This window comes from Hypanus sabinus, chromosome 16, assembly GCF_030144855.1.
Source record: "Hypanus sabinus isolate sHypSab1 chromosome 16, sHypSab1.hap1, whole genome shotgun sequence".
NCBI classification, from domain to species: domain Eukaryota; kingdom Metazoa; phylum Chordata; class Chondrichthyes; order Myliobatiformes; family Dasyatidae; genus Hypanus; species Hypanus sabinus.
Window position 1 is genome coordinate 41,714,724 of NC_082721.1, and position 24,007 is coordinate 41,738,730.

A 24,007-nucleotide genomic window follows, 5' to 3' on the forward strand; every position below is an offset into this window, starting at 1 on the left:
GAACTACACAAGCACCAGGATACTAGTGAGAAATGGCATGGGTTTGCTCACAGTTACCAGTATCAGTCCCTGGTGGCCCGTGGTGCACGCCAAATGATTGTAATCACTGCATTAAGTGAATAGACTGTTGGCAGGAGCTGGAGACAGGGCAAGAATAGGAAAGAGAGCAAGAGGGCCACACAGCAGATCCTGGACAGCAGCATGATGAAGGTGAAGGCAGCTGGGGGACAGTCCTGCTCAGAATCTCCCAGATAAGTGGAGGACTAGGCATTGGTGGCATATAAGGGACTATCTATAAGGAAATAAATTCCCTTAGGAGCTTGCAACATAACATTCACTAAAGCAAATGAAATGACTCTCTTAATGCAATAGTCCCTAGCCCTACACAGTAGCCACCAAAGCAAATGAAATGACCTTCTCAGTACCATAGTCCCCCATCTGCACATAGCGTGCAAAAACCAGCCAGAAGTGCTCAGGTGTTGCCTACATTTCCCGCACTTCCTGCTGCAATGGTCCACCTGTATTAGTACAACAGCTTAATTAATGAACTCTTGATTTAATCACTTTAACTCGTCGCCTCAACCTTCTGTATTTCCTGGAAACCACCTTGCTTAAAGGACTCAAACCCCCATATAAACAGTATTTTCTGTAATAGTCTCCAATCTGCAGTTGCAAACAGTTTTCCACAATCCTCTATTCAGATCAGTTTGACATATTGAAAAGCGAAAAAGACGAAAGACAGGAACTCAGAAGCAAAACTGAAAAAAGCTCAGCAGGTCAGTCAGCATCTGTGGATTCTGTTTCAGGTTTATGGTTCTTCATCAAGACTGATGAACCAAGTAAGCTGTGAATGTGGAGACTCTGATTATTTCCAAGGTTATGTTGGACATACCTTAGGTCTAAGTTATGACTTACAGATACAAGCGTTTTACTCGATAACTTCAAAATACCTTCATTCTCCCTCTGCTCTCTTCTCAGCGTCTGGCCAATTCCAAAGCTCATACGTCCCGATTCATAAGTGCCAATCTTCCATGTAATAAGTTCAAGAACCGCCTTGTCAACATTATGCCGTATGAGACGACAAGAGTGTGTCTACAGCCAATCCGTGGGGTGGAAGGATCTGACTACATCAATGCTAGCTTTATCGATGGATACAGGTAGGTGCCTAAGGGGTGAGTTCCATTACTGACTGATTGCCATTAATAGATTAAATTTTAGGAGCCGTATTAGAGACCATCTGTTACACTGCTAAATGCATGGTTATAGCAACAGGAGACCTACATTTTGAATTCTAAACTGTTTCACACGCACTAATAGATTGGATGAGGCACTTAAATTGCGCATTATACCCAATGAAAAGCAGTCATCTGGCAAATAAAATCTCAGTTACAGGTGTATGACCTGAAGGCCATTTAGTTAAAACTTTATAAACTAAAGTTGTTACTGGATTACCTACCCACAGAGAATCATTTTAATTAGCCCATTAATGGAGCAGCTTTCACATCCTCTTTAATTCTAGCGTCTGCATAGGCTCGTGTAGGGATGTAATCCTGTGGAAGTTTATAGCTTAATGTTGTTCAGTTCTGCACAATATCAAAAGCCAATGGTGACCTCAGATGATATCTGCTCACATAGCTACAGCACTCTGTTCATGTAGAGTTTTGCATAAATTCTGTTGTCTTTCTTTATTTTTCTGAAAATGTATGCAAAGAATTATTCTCAAGGTAGTATATGGTGACAAATACAGACAGTACAGTCCATGCTATGTATATAGCTAGGGTGCCTTCAGTACATTTTCACAGTACTGTAGTGATTTTATGTATTGTGCTGTACTGCTGCTACAAAACAAAATCATGACATATATGAGTGATGATAAACTTAATTCTGATATGGATTTCAGTTATGGACTGAGAGTAGGAAGGCGAACATGAGGGAATCTGCAGATGCTGGAAATTCAAACAACACACACAAAATGCTGGTGGAACACAGCAGGCCAGGTAGCGTCTATAGGGGGAAGCACCGTCGACGTTTCGGGCCGAGACCCTCCACCAGCATTTTGTATGTGTTGTAGGAAGGTGAATCATGGCTGAGAAAAGGAGAAGGGAGAGTGCAGGGAGTGGGAAGCACTGGAGAAACATTCTGTAGAGATCAATAAACCAATTGTTTGGAATCAAATGAACTTGCCTGGTATCTCAATGCTGTGTGTGTCTACACCCATGACACCTGGCACCATGCACTCCTGGCATTCCTCTGCCACCTGTCCTGCGCTCCATGCTTGCCATTCCCAACATCTTTGCTTCTGCCAGGTTTACTATCTCGCTCTCTGCTCCATGTTGTCAAATACAGTACTGTGCAAAAATCTTAGGTGCCCTAGCTAAAGATCTCTCTCTCTCTCTGTCTATATGTATATATATAAATTTACTTTCTGATTTTGCTTGTATTGGCATTTCTCCACTAGATCATTTTGCACCTCACTCACTGTAGTCTTCTTCCATGGTCAGGACTCGGACTAAGTACAAGCAGGGAAGTGTTGACTTTTCTCAGGAGCCAGCAGCTGACGAATATTTCCTGGTCTAGTTGCTGAGCATCCGGCGACTCGCTCATCTGTGGCTTTTCTGATTCTTGGCCTCCTCTCTGCAAAGGGCTTTTGCTTCTGTTCAGAAACCTTGACATCAAGGAGCATTGAACCTGCAGCCTTCCACTGCTCAGATGCCATCAATATTCAGTGCCATTGATAAGACTGCAGTGCTCATTATGTTCTGCAGTGTGTGGTTGGGCATCTGGCATTTTTCGCAGTAAAGGATCCAACAAGCAAATCAATTTCTTTAAGGAAACTGGTGGTAAATTAAAGAAATTCTGTGGTTGAAGATGAGGCTGGATGGTAGACAACTATATTGAAAATTTTTAATTGCAGTCTCTTTAAAATATTTATAGCGTATCTGTAGTTTTGGGTTATTGGAAAAATCATTGCCAGGGTCCTGCCCTCTGGAAAGACTAATTCAATTAACAATGATGGTTATCCATTCCTGGATATTAATTCTCACTACCCACTTAGTCTGTATTTCATGTTCCTTTCTGGGTTGAAAGCTTCCAACAGTATAAGCCTATGCTCCTCGTCATCACTTAACTATTTCTTCTTCAAGACAACCAGGTGCCCTGTCTGTGGAGGAAACGCAGTTATGCTATTGCACTGGAGTTCAGTTTCATTGTCTTGGGTGCAGCTGAGGTGTTTTAACTGGAGTTGAACCACAATACAGGGTTCAGGGTCTCAGCTGAAAAAACAGGGCATCAATAAGTCGTCAGTGAATACCTCAGGCTCCAGGCACATCAAACTGAGTTGGACAGTGCAGGACACAAACTCGGACTGCCTACCCAAGGTGGTGAACCAGTGGAGGATGATTGCCCCTTCCGGTTCCAGTGGGGTCCTTACCAATTGACAAACAGCAACTGGCTCACAGGCAGCAAGTCTGATCGATTCACAAAAACCAGGACTTTTCCACTTACAAACACCTCTTTGGGAACAGAGAGAGCAGAGCAAATCAATATGATTACACAAGCGGCCACATTCAAGTCAAACCAATTGCTAATTATTTCACTGTTTAGCAGTTAGCCACCTGCCCTTTACATTGGATGCCGACCAAGTATCAACAGTGGAAAAAATGTTATCATCGCATTAAGGAGAAGGGTGGTGTGTTCTGGCACCTTGTGGCCACTCGCTCCGTGCACCCGCCTCTCCTCCCCCATCAATGTATGAAGCACCACTCCTGTGTGACTGGACTGACCGTGGGATCTTTCCACAAGTTGCCAGTAGCTCAGTCCTACCCCTTTCCAGTGCAAGATCAGTCCTGAACTGTCTTGCATCAGAGAAATAAGTGATTTGTTAGTCATCCATCAGATAACCAAAATATAAATTGAACTGAAACTTCCTGAAACTCTTAAATAAGCAAAAGTTTGACATACACAAAAGAGCAGCCAGCAGCAGCTGTAAGGGAGGAATACATCCGATACATGAACTCTCAGCACAGATGGCTCTGATCTCCTTCAAAGGAAAGCAGTTTCAGACTATTGCAGAGACTGGTAAATGGTTTTGACTGTGAGATTGCCTTAAATAATTGGTCTACCGAGCCATCTCCTTCTGCAAGTGGTCTGAATTCAAGTATGTCAACAATTCCATTCTTTAATCTCCTCTGACAAACTACTTTAGACTTTTATCTATTTCTACAGACTGCATTACCCCATTGTCATCTCTGCCCTCTCATTTAATCCCCTTCTACAGAGCATATGTACTCTATTGTATCATTGACCCCACTAATTTACTGTCTTTCCATGGATTGTGTGCACTCTGTTGTGAACTTTATCCAGCCCAAGTATCTTCTTTCATGCCCATTCAGTCTTCTCATGCGAATCATTTTAGATCTTTGCGAGTGCTTACATGTTCCCCAGGCTGCTTCACTTGCAATCGAGACAATTATTTGTGTTCTCCTACTAACTAGCACATTCTTTTTCGACAGGCAGCAGAAAGCATACATTGCCACGCAGGGTCCTTTAGCAGAGACTACAGAGGACTTCTGGAGAATGTTATGGGAGAACAACTCCACCATTGTTGTCATGCTGACCAAACTGCGAGAAATGGGCCGTGTAAGTGTTGCTAACATTGAGTTTTGAGTCTGTGATATCCTCTTGAGCCTAACTGAATCTTTAGTTCTCTGCTTTAAGCTTGCAACATCACTGTGCAGCCCACCCGAGACCTGTTCATGGTAACACCAGGACAATCACCAACTAAGGCCTTTTTCAGAGAAAGATGGGAAGGAGATGGAAGTGTTCCATCTAGTTCCATCCCACATCTAGTGGGACCAGGAATGAGCATGCTCATCCTGTTCCTGTGGCTGGTGAATCAAGGGAAATGGATCAGACTCAAGGAATGAGAAGTTATTGAGGACTTCCTACAGCCCACCCATAATTGAAGTAACATGCAAATACAGCCGTCATCTCCAGATAAGTAAACAACCATTGTGGTCCTCAGTAAGGTGGGACAGGAAGGTTCAAGTTTGATTGGCAACCATAGAATCAGACAACGCAGAAGCCGGACCTCCTGGCCCATCTCTTCCACTTCAACCATGATGTCTTCTACTCTAAACCCATTTGCCTACCTTAAGCCTCTATGCCTTTCCAATCCAAATACATTTAAAAGGTAATTGTAGCTCCCTTCACCACCACCTTTGACTGCTCATTCCAGATATTCATAACCCTCTGAGAAAAAAGCTGATCTCTCAGATCTATGTTAAGCTTCTCCCTTATCACCTTAAATCTGTGCTTCTAGTTCAAGACTCCCCTGCCCTGGAAAATAAGACTATATCTATGAACACAAGAGATTCTGCAGTTACTGGAAATCCAGAACAACACAAACAAAATTCTGGAGGTTTCTCAGCAGGTCAGGCAGCATTTATGGAAATGAATAAACAGCTGACCTTTCTCCGGGCCTGGAAAAGAAGGGAAAGACTGCAGAATAAAAAGGAGGGGGAAGGGAAGGAGGACTAGCTAGAAGGTCATAGGTGAAGCCAGGTAGATGGGAAAAGATAAGGGCTGAAGAAGAAGGAATCTGATAGGACTGGAGAGTGGCCCAAAGGAAAAAAATGAAGAAGGATGTGTAACTGGGGGAGGTGATAGGCAGGTGAGGAGAAGAGTTAAGAGGCCAGAGTGGGGAATAGAAGAAGGGGGGGTGGAAATAACCGGAAACCAAAAGGAGAAATCGATGTTCACGCCATTTGTTTGGAGGCTACCCAGACAGAATGTGAGGTGTTATTCCTCCACCCCTATCTATACTACCTATCCCTCTCACAATTTCCTTAACCTTTATAAGATCACCCTTCAGCTCTTACATTCTTGTGCGAATGAACCCAGCCTATCCAATCTCACTTTAGAGCTACAGCCCTCCAATCTTGGCAGCATCCTAGTGAATCTTGTGTGTACTTTCTTCATTGCTGCCATTTCCCTACAGTAGTGCGGCGATCAGAATTTTGCATGGTCTGGTCTAACCAATGGTTTGTGCAGCCGCAACATTACATCTGAACACTTATCCTCAATCATGATGAAGGGTCTCAGCCCAAAATATCAACTGTTTCCCTCCTCCATGGATGCTGCTGAATTCCTCAAGCATTTTGCATATTTTGCTAAAGGGTTTAGATTTACCTCTCCTTGAATAAAAATCTTCAGAAGTGGCATGATAATGCTCTTCACACAACTCTATTCCACCCCATTGGGGGATTTACTAATTACAATGTCATTGCTACAATGATAGCCCAATCTTTGAGTCTAATGTTGCATCCCTGAAGATATATCTCTGAATGTCAGGAACTGACCATTTGTTGCAAGACTTTTTTACTCTCTGAGACATTTCTTCAGCTTCAAATTTTAAGCTGTAGCTTTCATTTTTCCTCTTAGTAGTTGTGGCGTTCTTTGTGAGTATCGCCACATAATGAGTACCGGATGCTGCTGATGCTGGAGGTGTTTTGTCAGATTAGTAGAAAATGTCCCCAGTGTCTGGCTCTACCACATTACCACATATGTTTTCATATCTTTATTTAAATAGTCCTCTCATGTACAAGAAGTTGTAGGGCTCTGGATGAGTATTGGCAACTAAGTCAGCTGGCTCTGAAAAGTGGCTTTCCTTTGAAATTACTGAGACTGCAAGGTAAAGAAATGCTACCAACAGGGAATGAGGTGCTTAACCCTGACATCAAACGAGTTACTTTCCCATGTGTCACCTCCCGCTGGTTTGGAGTGCTATCTTCTGGATCCTGAAATTCATCTGCCTCCAATTTCTGGTGATCTACGGGGTAATTTTAGAATCTGGCACAATTAAGAGGCACTTAGACAGACTCTTAAATAAGTAAGGCAGAGAAAGATAAGGACCTAATGTGGACAATGGGATCCATGAAGATGGGCAAAAAGGTTGGCACAGACGTGGTGGGCTGAAGGGCCTGTATTGGTCCTAGATGGCACTGTATGCCTATGTATCTCTTGCTCCATGAGACCTGCAGACTGGTGGGGCTTTGGCTGGTTAGTAGCAACTCTGGGGAGAAAGTTAGGCACTGGAGCTCTGTGGTGTGGAGGGGGTTCAGGAGCATGGAGCTCCTGTATTTTGAGGTTGGGGATGGGATCAGTAAGTGAGCAAACCAGAGTGTTTTGGTGAACTCAGATGGGAAAACAAGAGCCAGCAGCTGGGAGGTGGGAGTTAAAATATAAAGCCAGGGAGACATTATTTTACAAAGTTGGAAAGCTGTTGGAGAACTGGTTTTAGTGGACAATGGGCAGCCTAGGATTGCGGGAGAGTACTTCTACACCTCACCGCACAGTTTGGCTCTGCAGGGTGAAGACCATGTTGCTCCATGATGGAGACTCACTGCATGAGATGAGACAAAAGAGCTTTGCACATAGAATAATGTGCTCTAACCCCAGACTATAACGTGCTCTGTTTACTGGAAATGCCCAGCTGAATTTTCCAAGCAATGTGAAACAACCTGGAAGTGGTAGTTATCATGTTTCACTGCAGAAAATCAATTTAAATTGCATAATCTTGAGAAAAATGACAGCATTATGCAATTGAATTTCTAGGCAAATTCATCAGACATTTTCTGAGTAAGCCATTCAGACAGTTTGAAGATATCAATTAGAAAGCTAAAGTTGTTAAATAGGAAGTCTGGGGAAATCTAACTGACCAGCTTATTGAGTGTGTTTCCAAAAGCAAGCATCCAGTCTCCAGGATGTCAGTGTCTAATAGGATTTCACTGAGAAGTAAGGTCAGACAACCTCCCAGTTTACTTTTGCATGATTTTTATCCACAGGAAGCTTTTAAATAATTAGTTTTCACCAGAATGTCTGGGTCACAACACAGAGAAGTTATACAATTAGAATTTATGCAGCTTGCTTATCATTTTTACCCAGGTGCTGATTATCTGTGTTAGTGACTCCATATGTTTCTCTATATTTTTAGAGGTTAGCTCTGATTTCACTTTATCCACAGCACTGCCTCTATTTACCTACATCGATCTATCACTGTCTGTCACTATAAATATTGCCTTGTTCTATTTCTAAAACTCTCTGTCTACTTATCTATATCTAGATAATTTTCAACATTTCTTTGAATCTGCATACCTTTTTGTTGAGTTTTATCAAAAGGTTCAGGAGGCTGAACCAATAACTTTAATAAGAACTGTGCTTGTGAGGAAAAGTGTGTGGGAATGGTAATCAGATACGGGGTAGCAAAGGAATGATTATATGTTTGATTAGGATGCTGATTATCAGATCTGGGCTATTTTCCATTGCATAATATAATCAGAACCAATGTTGTCTTAATTCTTTCTAGGATAAAAACGTCCATCAGTTTAATTCTCTTCACTTCTCACTATCATTGACTCTTCATTGATGCTAATGAAATCCTCATGGTCATTCCTTGTGTGTGATCAAAGACTTCAAATGAAGACAAGCTGGGTGCACCTGTTTCCACTGTACTCCTGCCCTGAATAATAATGTCATGATTCCAGCAGCAGTGGCTGGATGATGAACCTTGCCTAATTTTCTGCTTTCTGACTCAGGGCAGTGGAGACAATTATGGTGCATGCCTGTCTGAGATCATTTTAACCCAGCAAAGTCTGGAATTGAAACTGGATGCTACGTGATGGTCTGAATTCAACAGCCATCATTGACCCATCACTGATGGTTGAGTTGCACCTAGAACTTTCTTACTGCATAATCAGACCATCGAAGCAAAATCCAAGCTCAAAACGTCCATTTTAATATAATCACTACTGCCTTTCATTCATTCAAGCTAATATCTAGTCAGAAGATGCTTTGTTATTTATGCCTTGTATCTGGCAGAATCTGCCTTGTATCTGACCCATGTATGAAAAGCCCTTTCACATAAGCTATTTTTTGTTATTCTGGGCTAAGTGCTTGGAAGTAGAAACTCAGATTAAACTCTGTATTGGTAACTCTGGCAGGTTTACTTCCAAATCCATGCTCTACATTATCTTGAAGGACAATGACACAAGACGGAAACAGACACCTTCTTAATTAGTTTCCCTCCAAGTCACACCCCGTCCTGATTTGAGGTATATCCTCCATCATCTTCCTGGATTTCCACTACCATGGCACACCCCTGTCTGAGATCATGTTAACTCAGCAAAATCTACCCACCTACCAGACATCTTAACCAAATTGACCTTAATGGTTTGAAAAGAGACTGAGCTCAATTTGTCACCATCTTCTCAAGGACAATCTGGATTGGGTAAAAAGTGCCTCCCTTGCCAGCAACAGCTTTATTCCAAGCAGGGACTGAACACTGACTGTCAGATACCCACTCTCGATCAGTTACTAACATCAAATTGTAGAAAGATGCAACATAGAAATAGATCCTTTGCTCACTGTGTCCTCACCAACCATCAAGCACTAATTTTTACCCCAATCCTGCTCCAAACTAATTTATTTTCCCCAATTTGCCATCAAACACCCGCCCACCTCCAGATTCTACCTCTAATTATATTCTAGGAGCAATAGACAATTAACCTACTGACCTGCATCTCTTTGGGACGTGGAAGGAAACTGGACCTCCCAGGGGAAAACCACGTGGTCTCATGGGAACGTGCAAACTCTACATAGATAGCACCCCAGTTCAGAACTGAAACCTGGTCAATGGAGTTGTACTACCCATAACAGTTTGCTATTCAAAAGAAATGGTTTCTAAAAAATAAATATATTTTTAAAAAGCTATAGAAAGGTGCTGGTATTCATCTGTAATATATGGCTGTATTGTGTACTTAACAGGAGAAGTGTCACCAGTATTGGCCAGCTGAACGATCTGCCAGGTATCAGTACTTTGTTGTAGATCCGATGGCAGAGTACAACATGCCGCAATACATTCTCCGTGAGTTCAAAGTCACAGATGCAAGGGTGAGTGTTTAAACCTTCATCTTTTCAGGGAAGTAGTGCCATGAAGAGTTAAGTCATGGAATGAGTGCGAATACTAAACAATGTTTCAGTGGTTTAGAGGATGCTGGATGAGAGTGTTCAGTCCTGATAATAAAGGTAAGAGGTGAACTGCAGTGTTGAAAGATGTAATGTTCCATTTCAGCCTGTATCAGACCTGAGCACTTCAAGGTCAAGAGCTACTTCTATGTAGCAGTATTAGAGTTGCAAGTTGTAAATCTACAACCACTGTTGCATTCTGAGGTTAGAGAGATAACAGAATGCCACTTCTGGCCTTTGACCTTCCACTTCTGAGTCAGGAGAGGTAGGTTAATGCCGCATCTTGACATTCTAGGATCAGATTTGATGGTCTTTACTATCAGAAGTGAGATTCCCCCTCCTTGCCTACTCTACCATTTAATAAGATCTTAGCTAATCTGTAACATCAAATCTGCATTCCAATGTACCTGCTGAAATATTCCACTGTCTTGTTTATCAAGTATCTGTCTATCTCCTTCTTAAAAATGTATAGAGAATCTGCTTCCCCTGCCTTTTGAGGAAGAGAGTTCCAAAGACTATTTACACAAAGACTAAAAACTGCCCCACTTCTGTCATGAAAGGGTAACTATTTTGCTTTAAATAGTGGCCTTTAGTTTTAGATTCTCTTGCATAGGAAACGTCCTGCCCACATCTATTCTGTCAAAATCTGATATGTTTTATTCAGCCTAGTTGGAAACATTGCACTTTAAAGACACAGATATTATGAGCAGATCTTTCAGCCTCCTTGTGGCAGGAACCTTCCAAAAGAAATAATATAAATTAACAGTAGTCAGCTCACAGTTATTTAAAAATAAACTTTGGGAGATTGCCTTAAGGAGAAACGTTTGCAATAACATTCTATTTTAGCCTTGGATATGTCATGGAGCGGGTTGAATTTACTCGGAGAGGTTTCTCAGACAACAGAGGACCAGTCAGTCTGACTGGCAGAGGAGAAATCTGTCTCTACCACACCTGGCAACTGACAGCTTCTGTGTTTTAAGAATCTCATTTGCATATTGATTAAGGACTTTTAGCAGCCGTCAGGATAAAAATAGCTGTCATCCATTAAGTGTGGTGGTTTTCGAGCCTCAGCTCTCCATCATTCTGCCCATTGATGAAAAATCACTTCTACTGACCCATCACGAAAGGAAGCCCACGCTCATTGGTAGTCCAGGACTGGATCAGGTCTGCTCTGACTAAATAGGGGCAAATGGTTGCCTTATTCTTACATAACTAGTCTATACTTGTCCCTGTAAAAACAGTTTCTTGAACTCTTGAAGTGGAAGGCATCACCAAGGAACAGCCAACAGTTCTAGGACAACATTAGCATAGAGGTGGTGATTAATGAGATTGAAACTTGATTTTTAAAGAGCATGAACTGTACTAAAAGAGAAAGATTAAGAAGACCCCGCGGCTCAGAAATGAACATGTTCAAGTTGGTGACAGAATTCAGAGAACATGGCTTCCGAGATGTCCAGAGGAACACTGAGAGCAGTAGCAACTGTTGCAGAAGCTTCAAGCTCATAGCCTGTGCTAAAAGAATAAACTTTTACAATAAATGTTAGTAAGTAACTTAAATAGCCAGTGAAGATTCAGGGCTGGTTGGAATCTGGAAATAGAGTTTCAAAGAAAGATAGATTCGTAAGGGGGAAAGGGGGAAGTTTTAATGAAGGTGGGATGAGGGTCATTTGGAGCATACAGTATATACCTGCATAGTTCTATTCAAATATCCCAGTTCTGTGCCGTAAGTATAATGAAATACTCAGTAAACAGAGAAAATAGTTTGAGAAATTTTTATCATTCGATTAGTATTGGTACTTTAAACAGGAAGCTTTTCCTTTCCAGTTGTGTCAAAGAATGCAGGAAAAGTGTTTAAAGCTGTAGTGATGGCAATAGGTTTTATGCCTGAACAAGAGGCATAAAGGTAGATGACAGATAGCACAAGTGTTCCCCTTTATTTATACCGAATTCTGCGCAATATATACCCAGATATCTCAACCTTCCACCAATACAGCCATTCACTTTCACAGAATATACCTCGCTGGAGTGACAGTCCACTATCTCCCATGCCAACCTCCTCTCTCTCTGACTAGAAATCATGTAGTAAGTTGATAGCGTCAAACTTCGGGTTAATACATCTAGAGATTGTAGGAAGGGGAATGAAAATTGACAGAGGTGAAGCTTTCTGTAACTTTAAGTTCTTGGAAACAGCAGTGTGTGATTTGTTCTTATAGTATATGTTGATCATTTGCTCTTTCTCACACCACAAAGCTTCTTGTGACTGCGCTTTGTCCTTGCTCATATCATCGGATGTATGAGAACTGAGAGCAGCACTACAGCCTGATGTCAATAAATGTACTATGTATCATTTAAGAAGCTCCCTTACCATGTTCGCATTGTGAAGTAAACAATCAGATAACTTCTTCTAAAAGATCTAGTTTCATGTTGATATTTACCACAATTACAGAAAACCATCAACAAAGATATTGTGTATAAAGTATTTTCGGTACATCACATTTCAGATCAGCAAATGTATTATCTCAATGTTTCAGGATCATTAGTTGGTTGGCATATCAGTCCAGCCATGTCTACCAAGCCAAAAACAAAATCTTACAAACAGGCAGATGCAAAAAAAAACAGGCAACGATGATCTTCAATGCACTGTCATTAGCCAAGTGTCTGGCCTGAGCAAGATTATACCTTCCATTTCTGGGCTCTCAAGTAAAATTGCAAATCAGTGGTCCCAAAACTCGTGATTTCATTAATAATTCATTGACTTTTGCACTAATTTGCAGAGTTCACGGGGACTGAATGCAGAGAGAAAATTTCTCCTTCATTATCTCCTTTTTTTGTGATTTATTCCCCCGTCGCTACCTGTGGGTCATTGTCAGTGCAAAATGGTGACTATGATTGCCGACAAAAAGAACTGCTGTATCAAAAGTAATTTATTGTGTGGTGTCATCTTTATAGTTTCTCTGTGACTTGGAACTGCACATGTAGAAGCATTTTATCTTCCATTAATATAGCATGCATTTAAAAAAGACCATAGCTCAGTCAATACTTAAAAATAACTACATTTGAAGTGCATCCCTCGTATTTGTCCTATCTTATTGACGTTAATGTGAGCCAAAATTATAAACTAATCAATCTAAAAGAGGTGCCTTAAGCATGGAACTAGTCACAAAAGTAGTTAATTTAATACTTAAAGACTGATCTTCACAAGTGTGAATTTAGATGGTTACTTAATGTAGGTTTTAAACCAAAAACTTGATGCATTTAAGGTGTTTTAGTGTTGTTAGCCTGAGATCTGAACTAAGCTGGGTCTTGACGGAATAAATGTATAAGGTTTAGGGGTTAGATGGGTTTCACTAGGTATGGGCCTACATTGTTTTTTTTAACAAAAGTTAGTAGATGGCCCAGGACATAGCTGGCTTTTATATAGTTGTTTATCAAAGACCAGAAGGCCATAACGCATAGGGGCAGAATTAGGCCATTTCAGCCCATCAAGCCTACTCTGCCATTTGATCCTGGTTAATTTATTTTCCCTCTCAACCCCATTTGCCTGCCTTCTGCCTATAACCTTTGGCCTCCTTACTAATCAGGATCTCTGTTTTAAATATACCCAATGACTTGGCCACAGATATAATTCCACAGATTCACCACCCTCTAGCTAAAGAAATACCTCCTCATCTCTGTCCTAAAAGGATGTCCTTCTATTCTGAGGCTTTGCCCCTTGGTCCTAGACTCTGCCACTTGGAGGTGATGTCTTATGGAGGTATCCATAGAAACAAAGCTTTCACCTTACTGATTTGAGTGTACAATCATTTATTTTAAATGGGTAGCTACTAACATTAAAACTAATTCAGATCAGATGAAGTAAGCTATTGGTCCTCATTTGAATGTTTATTCAGATAACTAAGTTTAAAAATATCATAAATGTTACATGTTCTGATTATTTAATTTTTAAAGATAGCATGAACATTATCTGGATTATTAGTTTCCATCCTGTCTAGTTTTCACTTATGTAAGCTGACTTTTTGGGAGCTCTGTTATCTGCAAGAGTGAATGTAGTAAGTGTGGCCTTGAACCCAGTTCAGGACTGTAGAATATAGTCAACACCAAACAACTATCATACTGTCAGAAGCACTGTATTCAACTGATGTTTGTTCCAGACTTTAAAAACCATCCGTTTTCTTTGTCAACTAACAGGCAGCATTCTTTGCTCAACCCGCAGCAACAGAAATAGGTTATTGTGCTATTCACAATCTGAATCCTACTCTCCTTCACTGGATTCCTTGACACACAATCCCCCACCCTCAGATTCCATCATCTTCAGCCCTTTGTTGCCTCTACCTCTTACCTCTGACCTTCTGTATAATTTCCACTCTCCTCTACTCCATCTTCCTGTCACTCCTCCTCTTCTGAATCCACCTGTCACTTGCCACTTCTTGCGTCATACATTCCCTCTACTTCCTTCTTATCTCTCCGTCCAGCAAAGGGTCCCGACCCAAAAGGCTGACTGCCAGACCTGCTGCGTTCCCTCAGTATTATAGGTGTTATTCTTCTGCTGTTTGTAGCTAAGGCTGTTGTATTGTGGAGACGGAGTACTACAAATTAAAGAGAGATAAGAACCAGAAATGTGTCAGTACTGCTGGAAACAGAAACTTTGTTCTTCAGTAGGTATAAACTCTTATATAGGGTGGAGTATCATTACACAAGCCGAAGTAGATGCCAGGTCTCTGTTTGAGTAAGCATGGCTCTGAGTAGGGCTATTAGAACCAATAGGCATCTGATCAATTAAGAAAGAAATTGCTTAGTTGACCAATGATCCTCATGCACTAATCCAGGCTGCAAGAAGTACATTTATTAGTTTCAAGGGAGGATGATTTTAGCTTATATTTGAGTATCCCATGATGTGGATTTAGAAGTGATGTCAATGGTCAGTAGATGGACTGCCCTTATGATGCCCGCAAAATGCAAAGGCCCAAACATCTACAAAAAGATGGAATTCGGAAAGAGGAGAAAATATGATATGATATTATTAAGGTACTAGCCATCCACTTAACTACAGCTGAGAGTAGGAATGAATACACTGAGCTCAAACTTAAAAAGACAAATGAGCATGTTGATTTCCTGAAATAACTTGATTTTAAAAATATGTTCACAAATAAAGTCAAAATAAGATTCTAAATGGCTTCAGATAAAGGATTGAGAAATTGTTAATTCAGTGTCCTTACTTGACCATTTCAAAATCAAATCGATTGGCACATTAAAATGAAGCGCTGTGCTGTGAATTGTATTTTAGCACATAACATTGACATACCTAAATGCCATTTCCTTTATTGTGATCAAAGTGTGCCTGCAAAGTTAGCTACATTTTTCATTCCACAACAGTGGCTTAGTGAGCTTGCATTAGGACAGAATACTACAATATCAGAGTTATGAACCACCCAGGAGCTTGTCAATGGCAATATTTTGTTAAAATGGATAAATTCAGCAGATAAAATGCAAATGTTTCAAATTAAGGATTCAAATCAGGACATAAATGATACTTATAGTAAAGCATAATGGGTTTTTTTATTAGTAAGGATGTCAGAGCCTACAGAGAAAAGGCAGGAGAATGAGGTTGAACATATAACATAGAATAGTACAGCACATTACAGGCCCTTTGGCCCACAATGTTGTGCTGACCCTCAAACCCTGTCTCCCATATAACAGCCCACCGTAAATTCCTCCATATACCTGTCTAGTAGACTCTTAAACTTCACTAGTGTATCTGCCTCCACCACTGACTCAGGCAGTGCATTCCACACACCAACCACACTCTGAGTGAAAAACCTTCCTCTAAATTCCCCCTTGAACTTCCCTCCCCTTAACTTAAAGCCATGTCCTCTTGTACTGAGCGGTGGTGCCCTGGGGAAGCGCTGGCTGTCCATTCTGTCTATTCCTCTTAATATCTTGTACACCTCTATCATGTCTCCTCTTATCCTCCTTCTCTCCAAGGAGTAAAGCCCTAGCCTCCCTTAATCTCTGATCATAATCCATACTCTTTAATCCAGACAGCATCCTGGTAAATGTCCTCTGTACCATTTCCAATGCTTCCACATCCTTCCTATAGTGAGGCGACCAGAACTGGACACAGTACTCTAAGTGGGGCCTAACTAGAGTTTCATAGAGCTACATCATTACATCGCATCTCTTAAACTCTGTCCCTTGACATACAAAAGCTGACACTCCATAAGCTTTCTGAACTACCCTATCTACCTGTGAGGCAACTTTCAGGGATCTGTGGACATGTACCCCCAGATCCCTCTGCTCCTCCACACTGCCATTTACTTTGTACTCTGCCTTGAAGTTTGTCCTTCCAAAGCGTACCACCTCACACTTCTCTGGCTTGAACTCCATCTGCCACTTCTCAACCCACTTTTGCATCCTATCAATGTCTCCCTACAATCTTCAACAATCCTCTACACTATCTACAACACCACCAACCTTTGTGTTGTCTGCAAACTTGCCAACCCACCCTTCTACCCCCACATCCAGGTCGTTAATAAAAATCACGAAAAGTAGAGGTCCCAGAACAGATCCTTGTGGGACACCACAAGTCACAACCCTCCAATCTGAATGTACTCCCTCCACCATGACCCTCTGCCTTCTGCAAGCAAGCCAATTCTGAATTCACCTGGCCAAACTTCCCTGGATCCCATGCCTTCTGACTTTCTGAATAAGCCTACCATGTGGAACCTTGTCAAATGCCTTATTAAAATCCATGTAGATCACATCCACTGCACTACCCTCATCTATATGCCAGGTCACCTCCTCAAAGAACTCTATCAGACTTGTTAGACACGATCTGCCCTTCACAAAGCCATGCTGACTGTCCCTGATCAGACCATGATTCTCTAAATGTCCATAGATCCTATCTCTAAGAATCTTTTCCAACAGCTTTCCAACCACAGACATAAGGCTCACAGGTTTATAATTACCCGGACTATCCCTACTACTTTTTTTGAGCAAGGGTACAATATTCACCTCCCTCCAGTTCTCCGGTACCATTCCCATGGACAACAAGGACATAAAGATCCTAGCCAGAGGCTCAGAAATCTCTTCCCTTACCTCGTGGAGCAGCCTAGGGAATATTCCATAAGGCCCCAGGGACTTATCTGTCCTAATGTATTTTAACAACTTCAACACCTCCTCTCCCTTAATATCAACATGCTCCAGAACATCAACCTCACTCATATTGTCCTCACCGTCATCAAGTTCCCTCTCATTGGTGAATACCGAAGAGAAGTATTCATTGAGGACCTCGCTCACTTCCACAGCCTCCAGACACATCTTCCCACTTTTATCTCTAATCGATCCTACCTTCACTCCTGTCATCCTTTTGTTCTTCACATAATTGAAGAATGCCTTGGGATTTTCCTTTATCCTACTCGCCAAGGCCTTCTCATGCCCCCTTTTTTTTCTTCTCAGCCCTTTCTTAAGCTCCTTTCTTGCTACCCTATATTCCTCAATAGAACCACCTGATCCTTACTTCCTAAACCTCATGTATGCTGCCTTCTGCCACCTGACTAGATTTTCCACCTCACTTGTCACCCATGGTTCCTTCACCCTACCGTTCTTTATCTTCCTCACCAGGACAGATTTATCCCTAACATCCTGCAAGAGATCCTTAAACATCGACCACATGTCCATAGTACATTTCCCTGCAAAAACATCATCCCAAATCACACTCGCAAGTTCTAGCCCTTCCCCAATTAAAAATGTTCCTGTCCTCTCTGATTCTCTCCTTTTCCATGATAATGCTAAAGGCCAGGGAGCGGTGATCACTGTCCCCCAGCTGCTCACCCACTGACAGATCTGTGACCTGACCCGGTTCGTTACCTAACACTAAATCTAGTATGGCATTCCCCCTAGTCGGCCTGTCAACAAACTGTGACAGGAATCCATCCTGGACACACTTAAAAAACTCTGCCCCATCTAAACCCTTGGAAGGTAATCAGGTGCCAATCAATATTAGGGAAGTTAAAGTCACTCATGATAACAACCCTGTTATTTTTGCACCTTTCCAAAATCTGCCTCCAAATCTGCTCCTCGGTATCTCTGCTGCTACCAGGGGGCCTATAGAATACCCTCAGTAGAGTAACTGCTCCCTTCCTGTTCTTGATTTCCACCCTTACTGACTCAAAAGAGGATCCTGTTGCATTATCCACCCTTTCTGGAAGAGAGATAATAAATCAGCCATGATTTATTATGTGGAGCAGGTTCAGTGGACTGAATGGCCGAATTTGCTCCAGTATCTTATGGTCTTATGATATGAAATAAGGTTTGTTTATACAAGTCTAGAGCAGTACCGTTGGAACTCACCGTCCCTGCCATTGTGCTGCAGAGAAGCCACACTCCCCATGGCAGTCTCACACCTACTTTGGCTACTACAGTGGAATGCCCTGTCCTCTGATTCATGGTCCTCAGGCTGCAAGCTTTCTTACTCTTCATCCACCAGTAGCTGACACCTTTGATTGACAATGGTCTGCAGCTCAATACACATAATGACAAAGATTCCTTGTCTGGTTGGAGTGCCCTTTACAACCTGAACTTTTTAATGAACAGGAATAGTTTCACTCCCTCAGTGTAAAGCTGGTTGTGGGCAATGGGCAGTAAAATGCTAATTCCCACTTTAATCCTGGTTGGTGGGTGATATCCATTATCTCTGCTCTCCATTTCTGTTGCACTGGTGTGCCCTCCATCCCATGGGACAGCTCAGACTTCTGTAAAGACCTGGATTCCTCAGCTGAAGGAGTTGTGTGTGCTTTCCAGAAACAGGCCAAATGCCACAAGGAAATTCTTATTGTCAACAGCCAGCTATGCATTGAGGGAGTTGAGACCATCTCTGTTCATGAATATATCCAGATTGTTGAGTGCAGCCCTTATGGTCACAGGAGAGGTGCTACCTTCGCTAAAGTTAAAGTAATTGAAGTTATTTTATGAATCCCTCTGAGATGTACTGGCAAGCAGCCAGTACATAAATATGCCACTCAGAACAATCCTACAGTGACATGCTGAAAGAGAAGGTGACCATGGGTTCCTAGGACAGAGCAGGCACACAAGAGCTTAGTTAAGCATCTTCCAATAAAAAAGATCACATACCTCAGTTTAGGAAGGACTGGGCTTGCAAACACATTTTTCATGAAATGTTCTGAGTAGGAAATGTTACCTGTGAAAGGTCTCTAGGCATAACCTGTTGGCTGAAGACACAATAGAAGGCAGGTGCTGGAACCTGGAGCAACAAATAATCTGCTCTAAGAACTCAGCGGGCTGAGAGGCATTGAAAGGAATTGTCAATGTTTCGAGTTGAAACTCTGCAATGGGTTTGTGTTTTGATCCAGAATACCCTTTCTGCCCACAGATTTTATATAACATGTTGACTGATGTGAAGACTGTGGGTGCAGACTGTTGGGTGATGGCCATGACTTTGGCCCCTGCCCCAAGGTCCCTAGCGTAATCTGAATGACGAGACATGGCCAGAGCAATGCCTCCAGTGATGGAGTGCTGTATCTTAATAGGTAAACACTAGAAAACAAGGACCATTACATTCAGCATATTCTGTGGACTTTAGAAGGATGTTGAGCAGTCTGCAGTCAATTCTGAACTGCCCTTTCTGGTCTCCTGTAGTCAGCAGAATGTTGCTTTAAATAGCACAAAATGTAACAATCTAGCACAATGTGCTCCTAGTTTGCAATGTGGAGTTTCTGCTCTAGCTCTTGTCAGCATGGGCTGCAACCTGAGTTAATCAACAACCATGTTTCTCAGGTACTTGTCTGACAGCAGGAAACATTCTGACATGAACAGGTGGATGAGTGTGCCAGGTTTAGCTTTTGCTCAGATGTGATTTCACCCAGTAATTATTTTCAGTGCAGTCTGCAATGGGTAAGATTGAAATTGGATCGTGTATCACCTAAAATATGGTAGCTTTGTGATGCAGTTTCTCAGCTTCTGACTATAAACTTCATGTTCAATTTTGAAGAAAGATCAAAAAGTGAGGACCTGCACATGTTGAATGACTTCAATGACCTCCAGATATTCTGAAGCACTATCCAATGGCGAAGAGCCTCTAAGTGTTGTTGGTGATATAATATAGAACAGATTGCAGAGGAAAAGTCCCAAAAAATTAATGAAATACATGTCAAGGTTAAGTATTTTAATCGTGGTTCTCTTCTCCAAGCAGTGCAGGGAGGTATTTAGTATCCACTTAAGTGACAGATAGGGAACATCTCACCTGAAAGATGCCATACTGCCAGAAACATAGGGAAATGTCGGCCTAGGATATGTGCTCAAGGTACTAGTGGAGGTCTTGAACCTAATTTAGAGATAAGGCTGTAACTTACTTGAGGTGAAATTATAAACACAATCAGAAGTAGATTGTCAGTGCAAGAGGTTTCAGCTGTGGCCGAATGCTGGCTTACAATAAGCTAAACCTGAGCAATGTTCTCTCAGACAAGAGTCATCACAATCTTCACTGCAGAGGAGATCCCTCAAGGTCAGATCACAACTATATGGAAATTAAAAATGAGTCAAAAAAATCTCAATCCATTCCAAATGAACATCCATTTAAAGGTAGGATTTTTATACGTTTTCCCTTTCATAGGCATGGTATGGAATTCTAGTGAATCAAACCCTTTTCCATTCATCAGTTAGGTACAGGATTCCAAAAGTGCAATGGGTCTACAGTGGACCCAATCTCATTGGCTTTCTGCCTACTTTGGAGAACCTAGATAACAGTAGAATGTATGTCAGGCTGCTATCTCTACATTCAGCACCATCTTCCCCTCAGTATTAATCACTGAACTGCATAATCTGGGCCTCTGTACCTCCCTCCACAACTGGATTCTTGGCTTCCATATCAAGAGACCACAGTCAGGGCAGGTCATTAATAACATCGCTTCCTTGATGAGAATGAACACAGGCAAACCTTAAGGATGTGTGCTTAGCCCACTGCTCTACTCTCTCTACACCCATGATTGTGAGGTTAAGCACAGCTCAAATGCATCTATAAATTTGCAGAGGACACCACTGTTAATGGAAAAATCCCACATGGCAATAAGGAGGTGTGCCAGAGTGAGGCAGATCAACTGGTTGAGTGGTACCACAACGACATTGCACTTAACATCAGCAAGACGGAGGAATTGATTGTGAAATTCAAGGGAATGTCAGGAGAATGTGACAGGCATAGCTAAGAAGTTGAGACATAAGAGACTGCCAATGTTGGAAGCTGGAACAACAAACAAGAAGCTGGAAAAGCTCAGTGGGTTGGGCAGTATCTATGGAGGGAAGTGGACTCTCAACATTTTGGACAGAGATCAATGAGTTCCTCCAGTATTTTGATTTTTACCTACCTTAGTGTTATTTCTCGCATAGGTTGGTTTACCATGAATCGATTGCACTGACGACTCCTGGATGAACTTGTGTACATTCAGAAACCAGCTCAAGCCCCTCTGTGTGCAACTCAGCAGACATTTATCTGGCACCAGTCATTCACCTGTTGATGTCATCTCGAGCATAGAGACCATTTCTGAATCGCAAAACTAACATGATGTATAAAAGAGGCAATCTTTGACGGACATTTATCAGTCATTAAAAGAACAGAGCAAATCTCTTAGCAGCTTAACAAAGAGACATAAACTGAAGGGTCTCCAGTAAACAATGCACATCTCCCAGACTCAGCATCGATGCAGAACCACCTCTATGTGCGCTCTTAATGGTTTCAGCAGTTTCTCTCGTGCACCTGTGTGAGAGATGAATGATTTTTCTCAGGCATCAATCCAGTGGGTTGAGCCTCTCATGACAATCAGGACAACGGATTTTATCGGGGATAGCCACCCATATTGGTGGCAGCCTGCGTTACCCCTCTACTCCACTCAGCTTTCTTTCACCCACATGCCACTCTTGTTTCTGATTGTCACCAGGAAATTCCTCAAGTTTATCTGCATTCCCAGCAAACATCACAGCGGTAACAAACTCTGCCTACCCCCAAGAACCATCAAGGTCCCAGTGCAATGTCTGAATCTGTGTGTTTTAAAGGATATTTCCCCAAGTGGGCACCAGCACGAAGTGCAGCACACCTCTGTGCACCAAAAGTGTGTAAATTCCATTCTCTAGGCCGGAATGCTTCAGCACAAGTAGCTGGTGAAGCGGAATGAATCATGCCATTAAAGATGAATTTACCTTATACTTGGAGTGGAAACATATTAAAAGGTACAGGGGAAGGTCAGAAAGATGCGATCTGAGTGAATGGCATTTTTCCTGGACGAGCAATAATACTCCTGTCTTTGAGTCAGAAGGTCATGGAATCAAGCTTCATAGTAGACTAGAGATTCATAATCCTGACTGACTACTTGGTGCATTACCAAGTGGTGTGCTTAATGGTTTCTCAGCTGATACACTGAACCAGTTTCCATATATTTCCAATCCAGTGAATATTCAGAGGTAGTTTGGTTCTGGAGACATTGGTTGAAATTATTTCAGCTCAACTTTTGAGGGATCTTTACTTCTAAAAGCTGGATTTTGAACTCATATATATCTAAGCCAAAAGACCAGACCTGTCAATAGAATATTAATACTGCACAATGGTAATTTTATTTTTAAAAATGATGATGTGTTGGAAAGGGCTAAATGAAATGGCTATAATGGCTATATAAATGGCCATTGACTGCTATATTGTTAGGAAGGCTATTTGGTTCATGAACTAGTAATTAGGACCTAAATTGGCTTGATATACTCACCGTTGCCGATCACAGCCTAACTCAATCCCTTTTCTGTCACAGGACGGCCAGTCACGGACTGTCCGGCAGTTCCAGTTTACAGACTGGCCAGAGCAAGGAGTGCCAAAATCTGGCGAGGGGTTCATTGACTTTATTGGGCAAGTGCATAAAACTAAGGAACAGTTTGGCCAAGATGGTCCCATCTCAGTTCACTGCAGGTGAGTTCAAGATGGTAAAAGAAGAAATAAGCTTTTCATTGGCTTCAGGTAAAGGCTTTTGAAGATTATTGAAGTAGTTCGGTAAGTGTTAAGACAGCTCACATAATAATTGCAGCTGCTTCTTAGGCACGTATAAATGATTCTAGGAAGTCATTTGAAGTGCAGAGAGGTTTGACAGTTGGCAAGCAATTGAAATACAATAATTGGACTCTGTGATTCAGTGATTGGACTCTAGAGTATGGTAATTCAACTTTACAAGCTGGAGATAGGATGCATTAGATGCAGGAGCTTACTGATTAGATTCTGAAACTTGATTAATGGACATTGGAGTTTGGTGATTATTCTCACGGCTATGATGATGGGAATTCGGAGTTTCGTGACTAGACTGCAGTTTATTAAGTAGAGGTGGGAATCTGGTGATTGGCTTCTGAAATCTAGTGATTGGTCTGTGCTGCCTGATGATTGAATTCCAGTTAAGTCACCAAACTGAAGAAACAATCCTTCAAACACTGGTCCCTGATCTACAAGATCAAACGTGCAAGATGATGAAAACTTTTGCCAAGTTCACGGGCACAAGCAATGAAACCCAATGGCTTGGATTTGAGATCTTTATAATTTGCCATTCAAATTGAGAGTTTGGATAAGGTAGCCCATTGAATGACCTCTGGCCTGTAGTGGTCTTGTGTTTGCTAAAAGGTTTATGATTGGACCCAAATATGGTTGGACAGGAAGTTTGGTTTCTGGAGGTGATGAATGATTTGACTTGTTGTGTCTGGAATTTGGAGAGCAGCTTCTCGAGGTGTCTGATATCATTCTAAAGCTTTGTGTTGTCAATGGAGCTTTGTGATTGAATTCCGCAACATGAGGACAGCATATGGAGCATGGAATAGATTTTTCCATTTTATGATTGAATTCTGGATATTGGTGACTGGTTTTGGAATTTGATGATTAGACTCTGGACTTGCTGATTGGTTAGTGGTTTAGATATGGATTTTGGTGAATAGCTTCTGATCTTTCCCGATTTGA

At 41.7% G+C, this 24,007-nt stretch overlaps 1 protein-coding gene across 16 annotated transcripts in view; it reads left to right on the forward strand.

Moving 5' to 3' along the window:
• LOC132406245 (receptor-type tyrosine-protein phosphatase S-like) overlaps positions 1–24,007 on the forward strand; it is a 475,477-nt gene that overhangs the window by 445,713 nt on the left and 5,757 nt on the right. For all 16 annotated transcript variants that reach the window (XM_059991616.1, XM_059991623.1, XM_059991621.1 and 13 more), the window contains 4 exons: positions 979–1,157; positions 4,512–4,638; positions 9,823–9,948; positions 22,827–22,981. In XM_059991616.1, the coding sequence (XP_059847599.1) occupies positions 979–1,157; positions 4,512–4,638; positions 9,823–9,948; positions 22,827–22,981 (587 nt within the window). The remainder of the gene's footprint in view (positions 1–978; positions 1,158–4,511; positions 4,639–9,822; positions 9,949–22,826; positions 22,982–24,007) is intronic.